This window comes from Eumetopias jubatus, unplaced genomic scaffold, assembly GCF_037043125.1.
Source record: "Eumetopias jubatus isolate StellerSeaLion01/CBP00866 unplaced genomic scaffold, mEumJub1_p1.0 scaffold_7, whole genome shotgun sequence".
Lineage (NCBI taxonomy): Eukaryota > Metazoa > Chordata > Mammalia > Carnivora > Otariidae > Eumetopias > Eumetopias jubatus.
Genome location: NW_028274813.1, coordinates 145,887,105 through 145,909,480, shown reverse-complemented (window position 1 = coordinate 145,909,480; position 22,376 = coordinate 145,887,105). Strand labels below are relative to the sequence as shown.

The window sequence follows — 22,376 nt, the reverse complement described above, 5'->3', positions numbered from 1 at the left end:
GATGGGGAAGTGGGAGCAGGCTAACAGAGAAGACTGCATTCCTCTGGAAATTGACTAGAAGTTTGCTGAGCTGCTTTGAAGCCATTTAAGTGGATGTTCTTACTTAATGCTCAGGAGGTGACTCAGGGTGAAGTTTTTAGGTGTTCTCTGAACCCATGGAAACTTAGGCAAGTTCGGTATGGGTTTTTCAGGGGGGTTGTCCACAGCTTCCCAAAGTCATCCTTCTTGAAGAGTCCATGATCTAAAAGGTTAAGAAGCAGTGTGCCAGAGGAACCCAAAAGAGATGTTTACCAAAAAGAAGGACACATCTCCTGCTGCTCAGCATTCCCTTCCTGGCTTGTTTCAAGTAGATTTCTTGGTCATTGACGTCTGGACACAGACTTATAAAAGACTTTATAATTTTTTGTTGATTGCCCATTGTACTTGCTGCTGCTTGTTTTTAGGCAGTGCTTTGGCGACGGGCTCCACTGGGCTGGCTGTATGATCATTGTACTTCTTGGGCAACAGCGGCGCTTCGCAGTCCTGGATTTCTGCTACCATCTACTTAAAGTCCAGAAACATGATGGCAAAGATGAGATTATCAAAAACGTGGTATGTGGAAGTGAATCTTCCACCATATGTGGAAGTTTCACAAAATAATCATACTTTGTACTTACTAAAAGTCCTTTTTTGGGGAATGCTTTTCATCCCAGTACATAAGGTGACACCAGCTGAAGCTTTCTTTTCATTTCCAAAATGAATCTATACTTGATAAAGCAGTCAGGCAGTTAAAGTACTAACTGTTCCATGTTCTTTCTCTTTTTAGGGTACTTAGATCTGCTTCATATTATACAGCCTTATAGGATCTGCATTTTCAGATTATTGGCATACTATTCAGTCTTCTGGCTTTTTTTGTGGCCAAAGTGTGTGTGGTTTGTTTTGTTTGATTTGTTGGTTTGTTTGCTTATTTTGGTGCCTTTAAGATCTTTTTCCCTTTGTCATTTTATGGATTCTTTATAATTGAATTCTAGAAAATACTCAGCCATTATCTTTTCAAATATTTAAGTCTTTTTTTTCCATCCTCTCTTTCTTTTAGGACTACAATTACATACTTGTTAGACGTTCTTCTGGTTCCCATATCCCTCATCCTGTTAGTTTTCTAATTAGTTTCCTAATCCACAACAGATTGCCAGAGATTTAGTGGTTTAAAACGATACCCATTCTCTCAGTTCTGTAGGTCAGAAATCTGGGTACAGCATGACTCAACTGGGTCCTTTATCATCTCAAGGCCAAAATTAGTGTATCTGTAGGGCTATGTTCCTTTCTGGAGCCTCTAGAGATGAATCTGCTGGACACAGTCCCTTGCAGTTGGAGGACTAAGGTCCCCATTTCCTTGCTGGCCATTAGCTCACATCTCAAGTCCCGCCCATGCATCCAGTCTTTTAACTTTCCTTTCTGCCATATCTCCTGCCTCCACCTGGAGAAAGGTCTTTTTGCATATGATTAGATTGGGTTCACCTGGAAAATCCAGGGTACTTTCCCTGTTTTGAAGTCTATAATCTTAACTACATTTTCAAGTCTCTTTTGCCGTGGAAGGTAACATGTTCATAGGTTCTGGGGATTGGGGCGTGGATGTCTTCAAGGAGCCACTCCACCTCCCATGTCTTCATTTTCTTGTCTCTCTGGGCTGTTCCTGGAATACTGTATTATTCTGTTAACTAATTCACTTCCACTCTAATCTACTGTTTTTAGTTTTGAATAATAGGAGTATAACTTGTAATTCTAGTGTCTGAAGCCTCAAAGGTTATCTGAAACTGAAATATTTTGTGTTGGGTTTATTTGCCAGCTCTTGTCCAATTGAACTTAATTTAGATTGCTTTTCTTTTCTTTTTTAAAGATTTATTTATTTATTTGAGGGAGAGGGAAATTCAGGGAGATTCCACGCTAAGCGTCGAGCCTGATGTGGGGCTCGATCTCATGACCCTGAGATCACGACCTGAGCTGAAACCAAGAGTTGGACGCTCCACCAACTTCGCCACCCAGGCACCCCAAGGATTGCTTTTCCCCCAAGATTTTTCCTTCTCGTCTCCACGGACTGTTACCAAATTGGGGTCACCTTAGAGGGTCCTGGCTTTATTGGGAGTTTCTAGGTGTAGTCCTGCTTGTTGCCCAGGACATCTCATCCCACTGCTGCTGGTGCCATCTGTCCCTTAGGAAGTCCTGGCTTCTGCTTTACCTCCTGCATAGACAAAACCTGCAATGCTTTTTAAAGTGTCTTCCTGTGTATGTGTGTGCCCATGAGTGTGTTCTTTATCCAGTTCTGTTGTACCAGCACAGTCTATCAAAGTATGCTGTCCACAAGAACTGGAATCTAAGATTTGGATTACTGGTCTTTCCCCACTGACCATATTATTTTCATCTTTACATTCCCAGTTTTTAATACACAGCAACTTCTTAATACCTGTGTGTTGAATGAATAGTAGGTCTATAACAGGTAAACCTATAGTCAGTAGCATGAGACCCAATAGAGAGATGTGTTTAAATGCAAAATATATTCATTGTTCCAATAGGTATATTAAAGAGATATGTGTGCTAGTAGTTTGCTGTAATTTTTATGAGAAAATGTGAAAATCCTGCCATTTTGAAACATGACTAAATATACATGTTTTAATAGTAAGACATCCTAATTTTAACCGTTGCAGCCATTGAAGAAGATGGTGGAGAGAATTCGCAAGTTCCAGATTCTAAATGATGAGATAATTACTATCTTGGACAAGTACTTGAAGTCTGGCGATGGAGAAAGCACCCCCGTGGAGCATGTTCGCTGCTTTCAGCCTCCTATCCACCAGTCTCTGGCCAGCAGCTGAGGACATGTGTATCATATTTTTGAAGAGTCCCAGTACTGACTGTATTTAATAACTATAAGGGCATGTTTTTCTTTCCATAACGACTTAGCAAGATTTTTAGGGACTTTTTAATCAGTATCTCTGTGTGTGTTAAAGGGGGTACTTTTCAATTTAAAAGCTTAATTTTATAAAATTGACTTATTTTTCTAGACTAAAATTGTATATGCTTTTGGTAATTAGAAAGTCTGAGAATATTGGCTGCTTATTGTTGCCATCATGTTCTTACAGAATTATTTTCCATTTTTCTATGGAATGTTCCTAGCTGTGTCAAAGTGCTGCTGAGTTCATCCATTTATTCCTTAGCAAAGGATCAGTATATGTGGGGAAAGATTTATGGACTTAAGAAACTTAATACCAGCTCATTGTAATAAAATGCACTACCAATTAGAATTAATGATTATTTAGCTTTTGTGTAGGGATTTTTCTGATGGTCTTTTATGAGTAACCTTTTCTAAGTCATTGTTCCCTTCCCTTTTTTGTGTCAATGTTTCAGAAAATAGTGAACTTGATTCCTCTGCTTCTACTAAATCCAGTTGTGACAGAATCTAATTTGTAAGGTAGGATTTAAAGGTTACAGAAATAAAACTAATAAAACTTATTTGTGTTTATTCATTTGGTGTTGTGACCTATGCCCTGGTTTGGGCAAGGTATTTTACTTACCTGTACAGACCTGGCCCAGGAGATCTGAGTCTAGGCCGCCTGCAGCCTTCCAAGAAGGGACAAGATCTTAATAGGGAGTAACTACCATATGGCTTTGGAAACAGAACACTAAAATCCAGCAGCATCATACATGCTACTGAAAATAAAGTCTGTGAACTATTCCATTGTACTCTTTAACCTTGACTTAATATGAAATAGAACTGTTCTTTACCAAAAGTTACCTAAAAATGTTGCTTTTGGTAATGTGAATAACCCTGGGGCCAGCATTCTGCCACAGACTGAGGGTAGTATCTGCTCACCCTATACTGGAGTATAGACTATGAGGAATTAATGATTAATGGCTAAATTTAAGTAATTCATATTACTAAGTTCTTTAAGAGTCCATTATAAACCAAATAATATGTAAACATTTATGTACAATTATTTCAAGTGCAATAAGATGTTGAATTAAGAATTTATTAATCTATGCATTCTGAGTGCCGTATCACACCCACGGGGGTGAAAACTGGTTGTTAGGTGTACAGGTATATAGTACATAAACAGTGTATCTGTGACATTAAGATTACATGGGGGAGGCAATTGGAAAAAAAAAAGTCTACAAAGCCTCCTTAGAGGATTCAAAAAAAAAAAAAATGGGGAAAGGGAATTTATTTCATGAAATTTTGCCCTGATAAAGCCAATAGCTGTGTGGTGGGACGTTGGTGCCACCACCACAGTGAGGCTCCAGCAACCCTCAGGCAAGGACAGTGAGGCACCAGTGGTGACTGGTTACACAGTAGGGGTCAAGCTGTGTGACCTTGGACAGGAGCAGCACAGTGGGAACAAGCCCATGTTCTTCCTACTACCCAGGTGGAAATGGTCTTTTTAAAAGCCCAATTAATTGCTATGATGATTGGTTCTGAAGCTGGATGGAGTTCATTATACTAGTCTACCTTTTTTTGCATACATTTGATATTTTCCATAAACGTCTTTTCATGGACATTTTTAGACGAAAATACACCGTGATCTGAACAAACTCTAAAGCAAAATAAGATACTGGGTACAAAGAAACCATATTTTACAAACATCATGTTTGTTCTAAGCATTCAGACTTGAAAAGAACTTCCAATTTGTCTTTTTATTATAACATGAGCTAAATTTAAGAAATTAGTCTTTGGACTTTATTTCCCAGAGTTATTAGATCTAGATGACAATGTAACTCATTATGAAAATATACTGAAAAGTACAAGAGCTGATGTAAAATGGTAAATCAAGATTCCAGGTATCAAGGGATCAGAGTAAGTGAAGAATAAAACCAGTCAGGCTGCAGCCTGACAGACGCAGATGAGCTGGTTTAGCAAGGTGCCATCAAGGAATACAAAGACCATCAAATGTGTGGTGAAAAGTCAGTGTGAGAAACATCTCCCATCACGCAGCTTCCTACCCTTTTTTGTTTGGTAAGTTGAGTTTTTCTTCATTTTATAACTTACGATTCTCTTTAACATCTCAAAATTAAAATAATTCATCAAACAGGAGTCATTTTTATAATTAAGGTAAATCACAGGATAATGTATTAGGAAAATTTTGTTCCTTTTTAAATCAAAAAGCCTTCAAATGGTCAGGGATTGATGGAGTGGGGATGACAAATGTACATTTCAGATTTTCATCACCAATGAAAAAATAAAGCATTTTCAATAGACTTAAAACTGTCAGTGCATTTAGATTTCGGTGAAGGAAAAATTTAAAATACCTCTATAATAATACAATGTTAATAGAAATTGGCCAGGTACTGAGGTCATTTTAGTGAGCTACCATCATGTAAATATAAGAAAAGTAATTTCTTGGTCCAAATCAGTGAAACTTTAAAAAAGATTGTCTCTAGAGAACATTTTTTTTTGAGAACAATGCTTTTTCAGACACATTCTGATATTAAAGTTCACTTTATAACACAATTATAGATTAACCTTTTAATTACATTTTTCTTAAAAAGCTGTGAGATTCCCATTTCTTCGGGAGATATTTTCGCCACTGTGTTGTTCAATTCCACAGGTTAAGCTTTCTTCATTATTATTAAGAACTTCATACATGTTAGAGAGATTGCCATTCATTGCTTTTTCGTCTTTTCGAAAAGACACAGGGAGACTTGCTAGACTAAAGCTGACATCTTTAAAGGCATGCAACAAGAATATTCCCACAATGATTGTAAAGAAGCCACTCAAAGTACCAATGACATCATCAACAGGCATATCTTGCCACTCCTTAAAAAGAATAGCTGAACAAGTTAAAACTGATGTTGTAAAGAATACATAATATATTGGAGTCACAATGGAAGTATTGAATATATCCAGGGCCCTGTTCAGGTAATTAATCTGTGTGCTCACACAGACTATAAGGCTCAGCAGCAGAATCCAGGCCAGGGGATGTCGCAGCACAGGCTTTCCAGCAAAGAGCTCTTTGATAGCAATGCCCAGGCCCTTAACACAGGAGACGGAAAATGCTCCAATTACAGAGCAGATTGTTATGTACACAAGAATGTTTGTCTGTCCATGGCGAGGTCCCACCACGAAGATTAGTATCAATGACACAATGACCACAAGTGTTGCAAAGACCACAAAACCTGGAGGAGGCAAAGAAAAGTTGTATTTAGTCAAATGCGTTAAGTACTAAAAAACCCCTGAGAATCCAAAACAAATTATTAACTCGAGAGGAAGGAGAAAAGGTGTGACCTTAAAATAAATACTAGCTTTCTTTTGCTGCCCCAGCAAAAGTACACTCATAAAAATTTAGTTAGATGTATATACTGGGAGATTACACTATGCTTCATATTCATAAACTTAACATGTTTAACATAGTGTCTTAGGCCTCATGATAATTAGATAATAGAAAACGGAGATCAGGCTGATTTGCAGCCACCTACTCTAGAGTATCTTGCTACTTCCCACCCACTGGAATGCTCTAACTCCAAGAATGGAAACAATCAGGAACTAGTGGAGGGAAATCATGAGATGACCTTGAACATTCAACAATTTATAGATGCTAAAAAAATAACAGCAGTTACAAATCAAGTTTGTCCTAAAAGGAGGACACTTTTAAAATATTTAGTGACAACCACTGGAGTTAACAGAGAATCAATAAGAGAATCAAAAATACTGTCAGGGTTCTGGCTGAATATGAAGAACCGAACCCAGCTTAGTAATAATAATAGCTAACAACTATGTAGCACCATGGCCCAGGCACTTTTCTCAGCAATTTGCACTGATTAACTCATTTAATCATCACATCCACCCTATAACATAGATACTATCATCTGCATTTTAAGATGAGGAAACTGAGCCACAAAAGTCATATGAATTTATTCTGTTCCCTCCTTAAACTCTGCCAATAAAATAAGTAGTAATAGGACTTTTTTTTTTAAGATCTTACTTATTTATTTGACAAAGACACACAACGAGAGAGGGAACACAAGCAGGGGGAATGGGAGAGGGAGAAGCCGGCTTCCCGCGGAGCAGGGAGCCCAATGTGGGATTCGATCCTCATGACCTAAGCCAAAGGCAGTCGCTTAACGACTGAGCCACCCAGGCGCCCTTAAAGAAGCAAACATACAAAAACAAGAACGGGTAAAGGAGATGATAGCAACAATATTATGGAAGCCAGAAAGCAGAAGATAAACTCATAACTGTTACAACACATCCAAGAAAGCTGAATCCCACATGAACGATGATCAAAGATGGGAAAGTAACTCAGTCTGCAGCACAGAACACTCCGAAGATACAATGTACTTCTGGAAGTGCTGGGGTAAAGGAGAGACAAAAACTGGAGACCTGGCTGAAAGTCTATTAAAGAAGCATTAAGATTCCAGGAACCCGGCTCAGTTGTCAACATCTGAGTGACTGTAATTCCTGCCACAGCAAACTGGAGTACTCTGGCCAGTTGAGTGTGTAGGTGCCACACTAACATAGGGGCTTGGGGTAAGGTCTAGGTCTATGACATTAACTCCTCCTTTCCCACTCAACTCCCAGCACTCAGGCAGGAGACTTTGCTCGGGATCAGACAAAGCCTGATTTCAGAAGGCAACCAAGGATCACCAGGGGAGGAACCAAAACAAACAGAAAAACACAAAGCCTTTGTTTGCTCTCAATGTAGACAGAGGAAAACTTTGGAACAGATAAATCACCATCCCACAAAAACAATAAAAATACTGGGGGCAGAGCAAGATGCCGGAGGAGTAGGAAACCTGGATTTCATCTGGTCCCAGGAATTCAGCTGGATAGGGATGAAACCATTCTGAACACCTACGAACTTAACAGGAGATCTAACAGGAGATCGAAGAATCGAAGAAAGGAATAGCAACAACTATCTGAACAGAGAAGTGACCACTTTCTGGAAGGTAGGATGTGCAGAGAAGTGAATCCGAGGTGATATTTGGGAGGACAGACGGCGGGAGAGGGAGCCTCCGTCCGCTGCTTCTGTCAAGTGAGAGAGCCGCAGCGGTGTACAACTTTGGAACTTTTAGAAATCTGCTCCACTGAGGGACGTCGCTCCAGTAGCTAAGCGGGGGGTGGGGGGTGGATCTCACTCTGGGACACTGTGGTCTCAGGACCCTTGGGGTCACAGAAAGACTGGGGGTGCCTGAGTGCGGCACAGCTCCCAGGTATCGGAGAGGGGAAGCCGGCTGCAGAGACGGAGCCGAGGCGTGGGCTCTCAGCTCCCGGTTGCCATAAACCGTGATCCGCGGCACAGTCGGGCCACTGCTCCTCCAGCAGGGACCCAAAAAGCAGCAGATCCGGGAGACTCCCCTTCCTCCCTGGGGAGGAGCGGCACGAGAGCGCACTGCAGGGATCTGCTGGGTTTGGAGACTCCACACGGGGGCCTGCGCCAGAGATAGAAATACTGGGTAGCGGCCGGAGACCAGGGAGACAGGAGTGACTGACTGCTTTTCTCTGGGAGGGGAACTGAGGAGCGGGGCCCCGAGTCCTCGGCTCCTCCGGGGTGGAGATTGGGAGGCGGCCCTTTTCACTCTGGTCCTCCAAAACTGTATGGAAAGCTTACAGGGAACAAAAGCTCCCAAGAGCAAACCTGAGCAGATTACTTAGCCCAGACCCACAAGGGCGGGGCAATTTGGGAACCAAGGCAACAGGCCCCGCCCCCAGAAGATCAGCAAGAACAGCCAGCCAAGGCCAAGTTTACCAATGAGACCAGCAGAACTCCAGAGCTAGTGGAATACTGCACACAGAATTCATGGTTTTTTTACCATGATTCTTCTTTCAAAGTTAATTTTTTTTAAACTGTCTTTTTTTTTTAATTTTTCTTTATCCCCCTTTCAACCAACTTAATCCCTTTTTTAATAAATATTTTATATTTTTCATTTTTGGAGTCATTTCTATCCCTTCATAGTTGTTACCCTTATTTTGGGTATATATATGTATAAGTTGTTCTCTCTTTAAAATTTTGAGATACAGTTTCTTCTAACAGATCAAAATATACCCTAAATCTCTACTGTATGGCTTTGGACTTTGTTCTAGTCTCCTCCCAGATCACATTCTCTCCCTTTTTTTATAAATCCTCTTCTTTTTTCAACAAACTTCTTATCAATTTCTTTTATAAAACCTTTTATAATTTTCATCTTTACACTCATATTCCATCTCTTCATCATATTTCCCTTATTTTTGTACATATGTGTTTTTCTTTCTTTAAAATTTTGGGAGGCACTTTCTTCTAACAGACCAAAATAAGCCCAAAATCCAGTGTGTGGCACTGATATATGCTTCAGCCTGATCATATGTGAACACATTCTGGTTTTTATTTTTTTGTTTTTGTCTTTTTCTTTCTTTTTTTTCTTTTTTCTTTCTTTCCCTTTCTTTCCCCCAGGTTCTGGTCTTTTCTGATGTGTTTAGTGTATATTTTCTGGGGACATTGTTACCCTGTTAGCATTTTGTTCTCTCATTCATATATTGTCGTCTGGAAAAATGACAAGACGGAAAAAATCACCTCAACAAAAAGAACAAGAGGCATTACCGACTGCCAGGGACCTAATCAATTCGGACATTAGTAAGAAGTTGGAACTAGAGTTCAGAATGATGATTTTAAAGATACTAGCTGGGCTTGAAAAAAGCATAGAACTTATTAGAGAAACCCTTTCTGGAGAAATAAAAACTAAAATCTAACCAAGTCAAAATCAAAGAGGTTATTAATGAGGTGCAATAAAAAATGGAGGCTCTAACTGCTTGGATAAATGAGGCAGAAGAGATTCAGTGATATAGAAGATCAAATGATGGAAAATAAAGAAGCTGAGAAAAAGAGAGAAAAACAACTACTGGATCACGAGGACAGAATCTGAGAAATAAGTGATATCATAAGACAAAAAAACATTAGAATAATTGGGATCCCAGAAGAAAGAGAGAGAGGGGCAGAAGGTATACTGGAGCAAATTAGAGCAGAGAACGTCCCGAATTTGGGGAAGGAAACAGGCATCAAAATCCAGGAGGCACAGAGAACCCCCCTCAAAATCAATAAAAATAGGTCAACACCCCGACATCTAATAGTAAAACTTACAAGTCTCAGAGACAAAGAGAAAATCCTGAAAGCAACTCGGGAGAAGAGATCTGTAACCTACAATGGTAGAAACATTAGACTGTCAACAGACCTATCCACAGAGACCTGGCAGGCCAGAAAGGACTGGCATGGTATATTCAGAGCATTAAATCAGAAAAATATGTAGCCAAAAATACTATATCCAGCTAGGCCATCAATGAAAATAGAAGGAGAGAAAAAGCTTCCAGGACAAACAAAAACTAAAGGAATTTGCAAACACGAAACCAGCCCTACAAGAAATATTAAAAGGGGCCCTCTAAGCAAAGAGAGAACCTAAAAGCAACATACACCAGAAAGGAACAGAGACAATATACAGTAACAGTTACCTTACAGGCAATACAATGGCAACTAAGTTCATATCTTTCCATAATTACCTTGAATGTAAATGGGCTAAATGCCCCCAATCAAAAGACACAGGCTATCAGATTGGATAGAAAAAAAAAAAGACCCATCCATATGCTGTCTGCGAGACTCATTTTAGATCCAAAGACACCCCCATATTGAAAGTGAAGGGGTGGAAAACCATTTGATATGCTAAAAAGAGACCTGGGGTGGCAATCTTTATATCAGACAAATTAGATTTTAAACCAAAGACTGTAATAGATGAGGAAGGGTCTATCCAACAAGAAGATCTAACAATTGTAAATATCTATGCCCCTATGGGAGCAGCCAATTATATAAGCCAATTAATAACAATGGCAAAGAAACACATCGACAACAATACAGTAATAGTGGGGGACTTTTAACACCCCCATCACTGAAATGGACAGATCATTTAAGCAAAAGATCAACAAGGAAATAAAGACTTTAAATGACACACTGGACCAGATGGACTTCACAGATATATTCAGAACATTTCATCCCAAAGCAACAGAATACACATTCTTCTCTAGTGCCCATGGAACATTCTCTAGAATAGATCACATCATAGGTCACAAATCAGGTCTCAACCAGTACCAGAAGTTTGGGATCATTCCCTGCATATTTTTGGGCCACAATGCTTTGAAACTAGAACTCAATCACAAGAGGGAACTCGGAAAGAACTCAAATACATGGAGGCTAAGGAGTATCCTACTAAAGAATGAAGGGGTCAACCAGGAAATAAAAGAATTTAAAAAATTCATGGAAACAAATGAAAATGAAAACACAACTGTTCAAAATCTTTGGGATACAGCAAAGGCAGTCCTAAGAGGGAAGTATATAGCAATAAAGACTTTCTCAAGAAACAAGAAAGGTCTCAAATACACAACCCTACACCTAAAGGAGCTGGAGACAGAACAGCAAATAAAGCCTAAACTCAGCAGGAGAAGAGAAATAATAAAGATCAGAGCAGAAATCAATGAAATAGAAACCAAAAGAACAGCAGAACAGATCAACGAAACTAGGAGCTGGTTCTTTGAAAGAATGAACAAGATTGATAAACCCCTGGCCAGACTTATCAAAAAGAAAAGAGAAAGGACCCAAATCAACAAAATCATGAATGAAAGAGATCACCACCAACACCAAAGAAATACAATTATAAGAACATATTATGAGCAACTCTATGCCAGCAGATTAGATAATCTGGAAGAAATGGATGCATTCCTAGAGATGTATCAACTACCAAAACTGAATCAGGAAAAAAGAGAAAACCTGAACAGACCTATAACCACTAAGGATATTGAAGCAGTCATCAAAAATCTCCCAACAAAAGCCCAGGGCCAGATGGCTTCCCAGGGGAATTCTACCAAACATTTCAAGAAGAATTAATACCTATTTTTCTGAAACTGTTCCAAAAAATAGAAATGGAAGGAAAACTTCCAAACTTGTTTATGAGGCCACCATTACCTTGATCCTCAAACCAAAGACCCCATCAAAAAGGAGAATTACAGACCAATATCCTTGATGAATATGGATGCAAAAATTCTCACCAAAATTCTAGCCAACAGGATCCAACAGTATATTAACAGGATTATTCACCACGACCAAGTGGGATTTAGCCCTCGGCTGCAAGGTTGGTTCAACATGCACAAATCAATCAATGTGATACAATACATTAAGAAAAGAAAGAAGAACCATATGATCCTCTCAATAAGATGCAGAAAAAGTATTTGAAATTTTTCAAATAAGTACAGCATCCTTTCTTGATCAAAACTGGGATAAAAGGTACATACCTCAATATCATAAAAGCCATCTATGAAAAACCCACAGCAAATATCATTCTCAATGGGGAAAAACTGAGAGTTTTCCCCCTAAAGTCAGGAACATGTCCACTTTCACCACTGCTATTCAACATAGTATTAGAAGTCCTAGCCACAGCAATCACACAACAAAAAGAAATCAAAGGCATCCAAATCGGCAAAGAAGAAGTCAAACTCTCACTCTTTGCAGATGATATAATACTATATGTGGAAAACCCAAAAGACTCCACCCCAAAACTGCTAGAACTCATACAGGAATTCAGTCAAGTGGCAGGATATAAAATCAATGCACAGAAATCAGTGGCATTCCTATACACCAACAAGACAGAAGAGAAAGAAATTAAGGAGTCGATCCCATTTACAATTGCACCCAAAACCATAAGATACCTAGGAATAAATCTAACCAAAGAGGCAAAGAATCTGTACTCAGAAAACTATAAAATACTCATGAAAGAAATTGAGGAAGACACAAAGAAATGGAAAAACGTTCCATGCTCATGGATTGGAAGAAGAAATATTGTGAAGATGTAACGCTACCTAGAGCAATCTACACATTCAATGCAATCCCCATCAAAATACCATCCACTTTTTTCAAAGAAATGGAACAAATAATCCTAAATTTTGTATGGAACCAGAAAAGACCCTGTATAGCTAGAGGAAAGGTGAAGAAGAAAAGCAAAGCTGGCAGCATCACAATTCCAGACTTCAAGCTCTATTACAAAGCTGTAATACATCAAGACAGTATGGTACTCACACAAAAACAGACACATAGATCAATGGAACAGAATCGAGCCCAGAAATGGATCCTCAACTCTATGGTCAACTAATCTTTGACAAAGCAGGAAAGAATGTCCAATGGAAAAAAGACAGTCTCTTCAACAAATGGTGTTGGGAAAATTGGGACAACCACATGCAGAAGAATGAAACTGGACCATTTCCTTACACCACACAGAAAACTAGACTCAAAACGGTTGAAAGACCTAAATGTGAGACAGGAGTCCATCAACATCCTAAGGGAGAACACAGGCAGCAACCTCTTCGACCTCAGCTGCAGGAACTCTTCCTAGAAACATCACCAAAGGCAAGGGAAGCAAGGGCAAAAATGAACTATTGGGACCTCATCAAGATCAAAAGCTTTTGCACAGCAAAAGAAACAGTCAACAAACCAAAAGACAACCGATAGAATGGGAGAAGATATTTGCAAATGACATATCAGATAATGGGCTAGTATCCAAAATCTATAAAGAACTTCTTAAAACTCAACACCCAAAGAACAAAAGATCCAATCAAGAAATGGGCAGAAGACATGAACAGACATTTTTCCAAAGAAGACATCCAAATGGCCAACAGACACATGAAACAGTGCTCAACATTGCTCGGCATCAGGGAAATCCAAATCAAAACCTCAATGAGAGACCACCTCACACCAGTCAGAATGGCTAAAATTAACAAGTCAGGAAACGACAGATGTTGGCAGGGATGCGCAGAAATGGGAACCCTCCTACACTGTTGGTGGGAATGCAAACTGGTGCAGCCACTCTGGGAAACAGTATGGAGGTTCCTCTAAAAGTTGAAAATAGAGCTACCGTACGACCCAGCAACTGCACTAGTGGGTGTTTACCCCAAAGATACAAATGTAGGGATCCGATGGGTACGTGCACCCCGATGTTTATAGCAGGAATGTCCACAATAGCCAAACTATGGAAATAGCCAAGATGTCCATCGACAGATGAATGGATAAAGAAGATGTGGTGTGTGTGTGTGTGTGTGTACACACACACACACACACACACACACACACACACACACACAATGGAATAATATGCAGCCATCAAAAGGAATGAAATTTTGCAATTTGCAACAACGTGGATGGAGCTGGAGAGTGTTATGCTGAGCGAAATAAGTCAATCAGAGAAAGACATGTATCATATGACCTCACTGATACGAGAAATTCTTCGTCTCAGGAAACAAACTGAGGGTTGCTAGAGCGGTGGGGGGTGGGAGGGATGGGGTGGCTGGGTGATAGACATTGGGGAGGGTATGTGCTATGGTGAGCGCTGTGACTTGTGCAAGACTGTTGAATCACAGATCTGTACCTCTGAAACAATACTTTATATGTTTAAAAAAAAAAAGGAGAAGAAGAAGATATGAGGGGAAGAATGAAGGGGGGAAATCGGATTGGGAGATGAACCATGAGAGATGATGGACTCTGAAAAACAAACTGAGGGTTCTAGAGGGGAGGAGGTGAGAGGATGGGTTAGCCTTGTGATGGGTATTAAGGAGGGCACGACCTGCATGGAGCACTGGGTGTTATATGCATACAATGAATCATAGAACACTACGTCAAAAACTAATGATGTAATGTATGGTGATTAACATAATAAAAAAAAACAATAAAAATACTATTAATAAATCCTCAGAGAGACAATGATGAAATACCAGAGTAAAGCAGCTGGAACTTGAAAGGTAAAAATCTGGAGAAAAAGATAAGGTCAACACTCACCTCTGTTTTCTCCCTTGTGATGACTGCCAGTTCTAGAGCAGGGAATAAGGATGGGCATCAAGACTAGCAGAAAGTGGTGACCTGGAGCTTGCGGAAGTTTCAGTAGACTAGGTAAAAATACAAACTTCAAATTTTGGGCTGCCTAAGCAGCTGGGAAACAAGGGGCCAAGATTCCAGAAAGGAAAGAATTGAGAAGTTGAGCCCAAATTTCTGTGTGCAATTCCCCTTAAGGTATTTGTGGGCCCAGAAGCTGTACGTGCCTAGGTCTGAGAAACCAAGTAGACAGCCTGGTGAAAATGCCAGGGAGCTGAGTGAAGACACCTGCAGTCTTGGAATGCTGACACAGACACTGCCATTCAAAGTTCACCCAGGTGGAGGGTCCAGGTAAACATCCCAGGCTATCAGTTGAGAGAAAGAAGGGCTATGATTAAGAACACAGGCAAAATGAAAGGAAACCAGCCTCAACAAAGAGTGAAGCAACACTTCAAGTTAAAGGTGATCTGCTGTACTCGTATCTGCCCAACAGAAGAAATTTAGGTTCTTTCTGAAAGAATAAAACATCACTTAGTGGCTTTATACCTTTTTTTTTTTAAAGATTTTATCCACCCATTTGACAGAGAGATAGTAAGAGAGGGAATACAAGCAGGGGGAGTGGGAGAGGGAGAAGCAGGCTTCCCGCTGGGCAGGGACCCTGATGCGGGGCTCGATCCCAGGACCCTGGGATCATGACCTGAGCTGAAGGCAGATGCTTAACGACTGAGCACCCCAGGCGCCCCGAGCCTTTACGCTTTTTAATATTCTATGTCCAGCATTTAATCAAAACTGCCGAAAGACAAAACTAAATGACTAAAAAGAAAAAACAGAGCCCAAGAATAATCCTGATATTGAAGTTTGCAGAAAGACTTTTAAATAACCAAGACTCTCTGGGGACTTGCTGCACAACACAACACATGTGGTTGACAATATTGTACTGCACATCTGCAAAATGTTGAGGATGAATTTCACTTTCTTTTTTTTGACACACACACACACACACACACACACAATCAAAAAGCAAAAGCAAGCTCTTGGAAATTAAAAATGTAATAGCAGAAATAAAAACTCAAAAGAAGGGCTGCGAAGACAAAACTGAGGCAATCTCCCAAAAGGCAGAACTAAAAGGAAAAAGCGGTAAAAATGGGAGAAAATATATATATAAGAAAAGTCATTGTATATTTCAGGAGGTCCAATCAACAGAAGAGTGAGAAGAATTTCAGGAAGAGAAAACCAAGAATATCAAAGAACAAATCTGATTTCCTAGAATAAGATACATATTTCCAAATTTTAAAAAATCCATCAAGTACCTAGCACAATGGATAAAAATTAGCCCACATCTAGGTACCTTAGTGGTAAATTTCAGATGATGAGGGCAAAGAGGACATCTTAAAGGTTGCTAAAGACAAAATACGGGTCACATATAAAAGATAAAAATCAACTGTGTTGGAAGTGAGAAGACAATGAGGTCACATGGATAGACATTTTTATATATACAAGGTCTTAAAAAGTCTCATCTCTTCTGTGCCTTTCTTTTCTCCTACAATAGTGGCTCCAGCCATAATGAAGGAGCAAACCCAGGATTCAGAGCCAAGAAAAAAGAGAAAATGAAGGGGATCCTTCAGGATGCTCATGAAGCAAAGTCCACAATGACAAATGTGCTGGCGGCTCAAGATACCAGTTTGGACTAAAGCCAAATAAGACTCTGGGAATATTTCCAGAAGAGATGAAACTGCAGAATACCTAATGTGTTTGAAATTACTGAGGGTAGAATTAAGACCAATGGAGAAGAGTTTCAGGATGGATTGATAAAGTCATAGAAAAGTGATCAAACAAGATCATTATCAGTTAAGAAAATACATAAATCAAACAAGGAAGGAAAAGTAGTTGTATCATATGTCTACGCTGGGAATAAAAGTTATATAGTGATTATAATGTAAATAAATCATTTAAACAAAACCAGGTAGACACAGTAGGTTGCAAATATAATAGATGATGCGTAAAGCCAAAGAAAATAACAGCAGTATAAGCATGTTATTTAGAGACACAGAGTTAAAAAACAAAATAAACAAGGCGTCTGGGGCTGATGGGAGAGGAAAATGACCATTATTTCTCATAATAAGCCATGCAGAACAATTTGCCTCTTTACATGCACATAAAATTTTGGTTAAAATAAAAACTAAATTAGAAAGTAAAATAGTAAGACTGATAAAGCTTTTCTTGTTTCTTACCTGGATCTCCCAGCTTGTGGGACATTTCATTTAAAGTCTCAATTTCCTCTTCTTTGGGAGCATGAATGACCATAACTGTAGATCCTAGAATACTTAGCAAACATCCAATTTTCCCATGAAGATTAAGTCTTTCATTTAGGAAGTATGAAGAAAGAATGGCACTAAAATGGGGAAGGGGGTGGTGGAGAACATTAAAATAACCACTTTTCTCATTTTTATGTATTTATTTTTTTAAAAAAAAAGATTTTATTTATTTATTCATGAGAGACAGAGAGAGAGAGAGAGAGAGAGAGAGAGAGGCAGAGGGAGAAGCAGGCTCCCAAGGAGCGGGGAGCCTGACGCAGGACTCGATCCCAGGACCCTGGGATCATGACCTGAGCCAAAGGCAGATGCTTAACCATCTGAGCCACCCAGGCGCCCACTTTTCTCATTTTTAAATATCAACAAAACAAAGAATTTAAATTATTAAAAAACTAAAACACTGTGAACTTGTAAAGATACTTTGGCTTTCAGACAAGGTAAAGAAAAAGCACACTCAAGCATAAAATTAAACTTTCCAGCAAAACAATGGTTTCTTCATACACCAGTTTAGTTACCATATTTCTACCGTAGAAAATCAGTATGAAGTTTACAATAAATGGAGCTGCGGTACAAATTTATAACCTAAGAATCCATGTCCAAACCAATGCTTAAAATTTGCTCAACTTTATCCATACTGGTTGATGCATCCTTCCTATGTGTTCATGTAATTCTATATAATTTGTCTATTAAATTATCAAGTTTTAATACTTTATAACCAGTTTTAACCAAATCTAAAAAATACGTAAACCTACAAATATGACATAGCATACAGAAAATTAAGGGTAAAAGGCGTACCACAATGTATCTTTATATATACAGATTATATAGTACCTTGAAAAACACACAATCTTGGGGGGAAACAAAGATTTAAAAAAACCTATCAATCAATCAACTTTGAGAATAGTAACCAAAACCCAAACTTCAATATGGGCTTAGCTGTTTGGGCTAATCATTAAAATGACAGATGAGGTCAGTCTTAAGAGGCACATAACCTTGCACCAACCATTGATTTTCTGTAGGTATAGAAACTGATTTATCACCAACCATCATCTACCAAAGTGTACATGTCTCAAATGATAAGTGTTGTGACAAGTCCAACTTGAAATTTTAAAAAATTGTAATAAAAGTAGAACTATTGCTGGCTCTGAATAGAAGCAAGACAAAGCATAGAAGCATTTTCTCCTACAAATTGACAGCATGCCTATGCACAAAAGATAACCCTTTAAAAGCAAATTACTAAGCAGCTAAAAAAAAAAAGTTCTCAAGATTGTTTAAATGTAAATTATGCTGAGCATGTGTAATTAGATGGCACTGAATGCTTTATGGGCTAATCTACTAACTACTATTCCTACACACGAAGCATAGCATCCTTACCTTACTAGTACGCTGAGAGCTCCTAACGGAGTCACTAGGGTGGCTGGTGCAAAGGCATATGCAGCAAAGTTGGCCACCTCACCTGCTCCCACTTGGAGATAGACAACAAAAGAAAACTCTCAGAACAAATCACTCAAAATGGAAATGCCGAATTTCATTTTCATATACAGCTGACACTTGAACTTATTTTTTTAAATATTTTATTTATTTATTTGACAGAGAGAGAAACAGCAAGAGAGGGAACACAAGCAGGGGGAGTGGGATAGGGAGAAGCAGACTTCCCACAGAGCAGGGAGCCCAACGCAGGGCTTGATCCCAAGACCCTAGGATCATGACCTGAGCCGAAGGCAGACGCTTAATGACTGAGCCACCCAGGCGCCCCCTGACCCTTGAACTTAACAGGAGTTTAAACTTGAAGCATCTATTTACGTGTGGATTTTTTACAGCACTGTAAATGTATTTTGTATGATTTTCTTTTCTCTAGTTTATTGTTTGGAATACAGTATATAATACATAAAACATACAAAGTATGTGTTAATCAACTATGTTATTGGTTAAGGCTTCTGGTCAATAATATGCTAATAGTAAAGTTTTTGAGGAGTCAAGAGTTATATGCAGATTTTCAACTGCACAGGGGGTCACTGCCCATAAGTCCCATGTTGGTGAAGAGTCAAATGTATACATATATTTTTTATATGCTACTTCAACTGTATTTAGTAATTTCTTTATTTTCTCCCATCTACTCATAAGGGTTCTCCCGTATATTATCAACATTAGACCAGAATCCAAGCCAATTAGAAATAATACAAATCTGTAATTTTAATGGAAGAGATCCAATTTATGCTTACATATATTTTTTTAAAAATTTTAATAAAGGGGCGCCTGGGTGGCTCAGTCATTAACGGTCTGCCTTTGGCTCAGGTCATGATCCCAGGGTCCTGGGATCAAGCCCCGCATCAGGCTCCCTGCTCAGTGGGGAGCCTGCTTCTCCCTCTCCCACTCCCCCTGCTTGTGTTCCTGCTCTTGCTGTCAAAAAACTAAATCTTTAAAAAATTTTTTAATAAATCCTATCACAACAAACACAAATCAATTGAAAGCAGCTAAAACTGTGTGAAAGCACTTCTCCCAAGTCTTTTTCACTAGTTTTTTCTTTTTAAACCCAACTCTTATATTCAAAAGACATCCTTAGGTACCTACAATGTGCCAGATGCTATTCTAGAATCAGGAAATACAGCAGTAAGCAAAACAAAAATACTGTTCTCCTGGGCACCTGGGTGGCTCAGTCGATTAAGTGTCTGCCTTTGGCTCAGATCATGATCCCAGTATCCTGGGATGGAGTCCTGCATCCAGACTCCCTGCTCAGCGGGAGTTGGCTTCTCCCTCTCCCACTGCCCCTCCCCTCACTCTCTCTCTCTCATGCTCTCTCAAATAAATAAAAATCTTAAAAAATAAAAATTAAAAAAAATACTGTTCTCCTAAAAACTTATATTTCAGTGAGGGAAAATAGGCAAAATACACATGTCAAGTGGTTAACCATGCAGTGTAGAAAGGAATGGAGTGCTGGTGAAGGCAGGCTCATGGTGCCAGGCAAGGGCACTCTGATGGAAAACTTTTGAGCAGTCTGGTATGAAGTGAAGTATTTACTTGTAGCTATCTGGGGGAAGAATATCCCAATCAGGAGAACAGCAAGTATAAGCCTTTGACAAGACACGCAAGGTCTGGCATGTCTGAACAGCAAGGAAGACAAGGATGTTTCCAGCAGAATGAGCAAGGGGAAGAGCAGCCCTGGAGTCAGAAGTAGCCAGGGCCACATGCTACACAACCTTTGTGAATCCTGATACAGATTTCATCTGAATTGAAAAGCCACTGGGGAATCTTACGCAGGGGAGGGATGGGATCTCATAGAAAGATCACTTACGGTTACCGTATTTTCCAAAATGGTTATACCAAATTTCACTTAGCAGAGTATGAGAGCTCCCTTTGTCCCACTTGATACTGTCAGATTTCAAAGTTTGCTAATCTGGGGTGCCCGGGGGGCTCAGCCGTTAAGCGTCTGCCTTTGGCTCAGGTCATGATCCAAGGGTCCTGGGATCGAGGCCCGCATCAGGCTCCCTGCTCGGCGGGAAGCCTGCCTCTCCTTCTCCCACTCTCCCTACTTGTGTTCCCTCTCTCACTGTCTCTGTCAAATAAAGAAAAGTGAGGGGGGAGGGGGCAGAGAATTCTGAAGCAGACTCCCCCACATTCTTACTGCTACTTCGCCCACATTCACTCCCACTACTTCGCCCACATTCACTCCCTTGCTATTCTTGCCTCTTTAACGTCACCTTCAGGCTTTAATAATCCAGTGCAGTATTTAAAATAAAGCACTCCAAAATTTAGCACCTTAAAACAAAAGCCGTATTTTCTGTTGGCCAAGACTTCATAGTTTCTCATAGTTTCTGTTGGTCGACTTCAAAAAGAGATCATTAAGTTCTTCTCAATGAGGGTTTTTTAAGAGGTCGACAGTCAAAGATAGAGGTTGGGGCTGCAGTCATCTGAAGGTTGGATTGGAACTGAAGAACACAACCAAGGTGGCTTAGTCACATGACTGACAAGTTGGTACTGGCTATAGCCTGGGAATCTTCTTCAGGCTGTGGGCATGTCCTAACACCACCACAGCTGGTTTCCCTCAGAGTAGGCATCAAAGCAATCAAGGTAAAGCCACAGTGCCTTTGGTGACTTAGCCTTAAAGTCACACATCATCACTTTGTTTTTTTAAAAGATTTTATTTGACACGGGGTGGGGGGAGCAAGCACAAGCAGGGGGAGCAGCAGGGAGAGGAAGAAGCAGTCTCCCCGCTGAGAAGGGAACCCCGATCCCAGGACCCTGGGATCAGGAATGGAGCCAAAGGCAGCTGCTAAACCAACTGACTGAGCCACCCATGTGACCCATTATCACTTCTTTTACATTCTAAGATCATACCAGGCCAGCATTAATTCAATGTGAGAGGGATTATAAGAAGGTGTGCATACGAGGGGGTGAGAATCCTTGTGGGCTATCTTGCAGATTGCCTATCACATTTCAACAGGCTAGGCATGGTCCGCCTCATGGACTTCACATTTACTGTTTCCTCCTGCTTAAAATGTTCCTCCTCCAAATATCCATATGGCTAACTCCCTCACTTTACATCTTTTAATCAAATACTGAGTAAGATCTGCCCTGGTCCCCTTTTCTAAAATATAAGGGAACTGTCATAGCCTCCCATCTAAAATGTAAACCTATCTATCCTTCATGTTACATCCCTTCCCTACTTTATTCCTAGCAAATGTTAGTATTTATCACTAACATACACATTTTAATGTATTTATCTAGTTTATTATTTGCTTCCATCTAGAATGTTGTCTCATGTGGGTAAGGATTTTTCTGTTTGTTTGAATAGTTTTATCTCCAGCATCCAGAGTAACACTTGGCATACCATAAAAGATCAATAAGTATTTGCTGAATGAATAGTCAAATCAGTCTCTTCGTTATTTCAACTGCTCTTAAGCTTATAGAGAACATTTGCATAATTTAATCCTGAATACTTTGAAGGTTTGGTGTCTTAAGAATCATTTTTCTATGTACCTTTTTAAAGGTAATCATCAAAATAAGCATAGACTCTCTTATCGAATGCATACCTCCTTTCCTTTAAAAAAAAAAGATTTCATTTATTTATTTGAGAAAGGGCACAAGTAGGGGGAGTTGGCAGAGGGAGAGGGAGAAGCAGGCTCCCCACTGAGCAGGGAGTCCTATGCTGGGGGTGTGGGGGTGTGGGGTCCACATGATCCCAGGAACGCAGGATCACAAACAACCCCAGCCAAAGGCAGACACTTAACCAACT

The 22,376-nt window shown here is 39.7% G+C and overlaps 2 protein-coding genes across 7 annotated transcripts in view; one reads left to right on the top strand and one right to left on the bottom strand.

Annotated features, from left to right (window-relative positions):
- The window catches only part of CYFIP1 (cytoplasmic FMR1 interacting protein 1), a 118,097-nt gene extending 114,614 nt beyond the window's left edge, over positions 1 to 3,483 (top strand). For all 4 annotated transcript variants that reach the window (XM_028087284.2, XM_028087285.2, XM_028087286.2 and 1 more), the window contains 2 exons: positions 444 to 591; positions 2,682 to 3,483. In XM_028087284.2, the coding sequence (XP_027943085.1) occupies positions 444 to 591; positions 2,682 to 2,846 (313 nt within the window). In that variant the 3' untranslated portion in view covers positions 2,847 to 3,483. The remainder of the gene's footprint in view (positions 1 to 443; positions 592 to 2,681) is intronic.
- Positions 3,484 to 3,980: 497 nt separating this feature from the next.
- NIPA2 (NIPA magnesium transporter 2) overlaps positions 3,981 to 22,376 on the bottom strand; it is a 32,415-nt gene continuing 14,019 nt past the window's right edge. For all 3 annotated transcript variants that reach the window (XM_028087287.2, XM_028087289.2, XM_088024978.1), the window contains exons 5-7: positions 18,518 to 18,608; positions 17,063 to 17,223; positions 3,981 to 6,141 (exon numbers count right to left, since the gene is read on the bottom strand). In XM_028087287.2, coding sequence (XP_027943088.1) covers positions 5,507 to 6,141; positions 17,063 to 17,223; positions 18,518 to 18,608 — 887 coding nt within the window. In that variant the 3' untranslated portion in view covers positions 3,981 to 5,506. The remainder of the gene's footprint in view (positions 6,142 to 17,062; positions 17,224 to 18,517; positions 18,609 to 22,376) is intronic.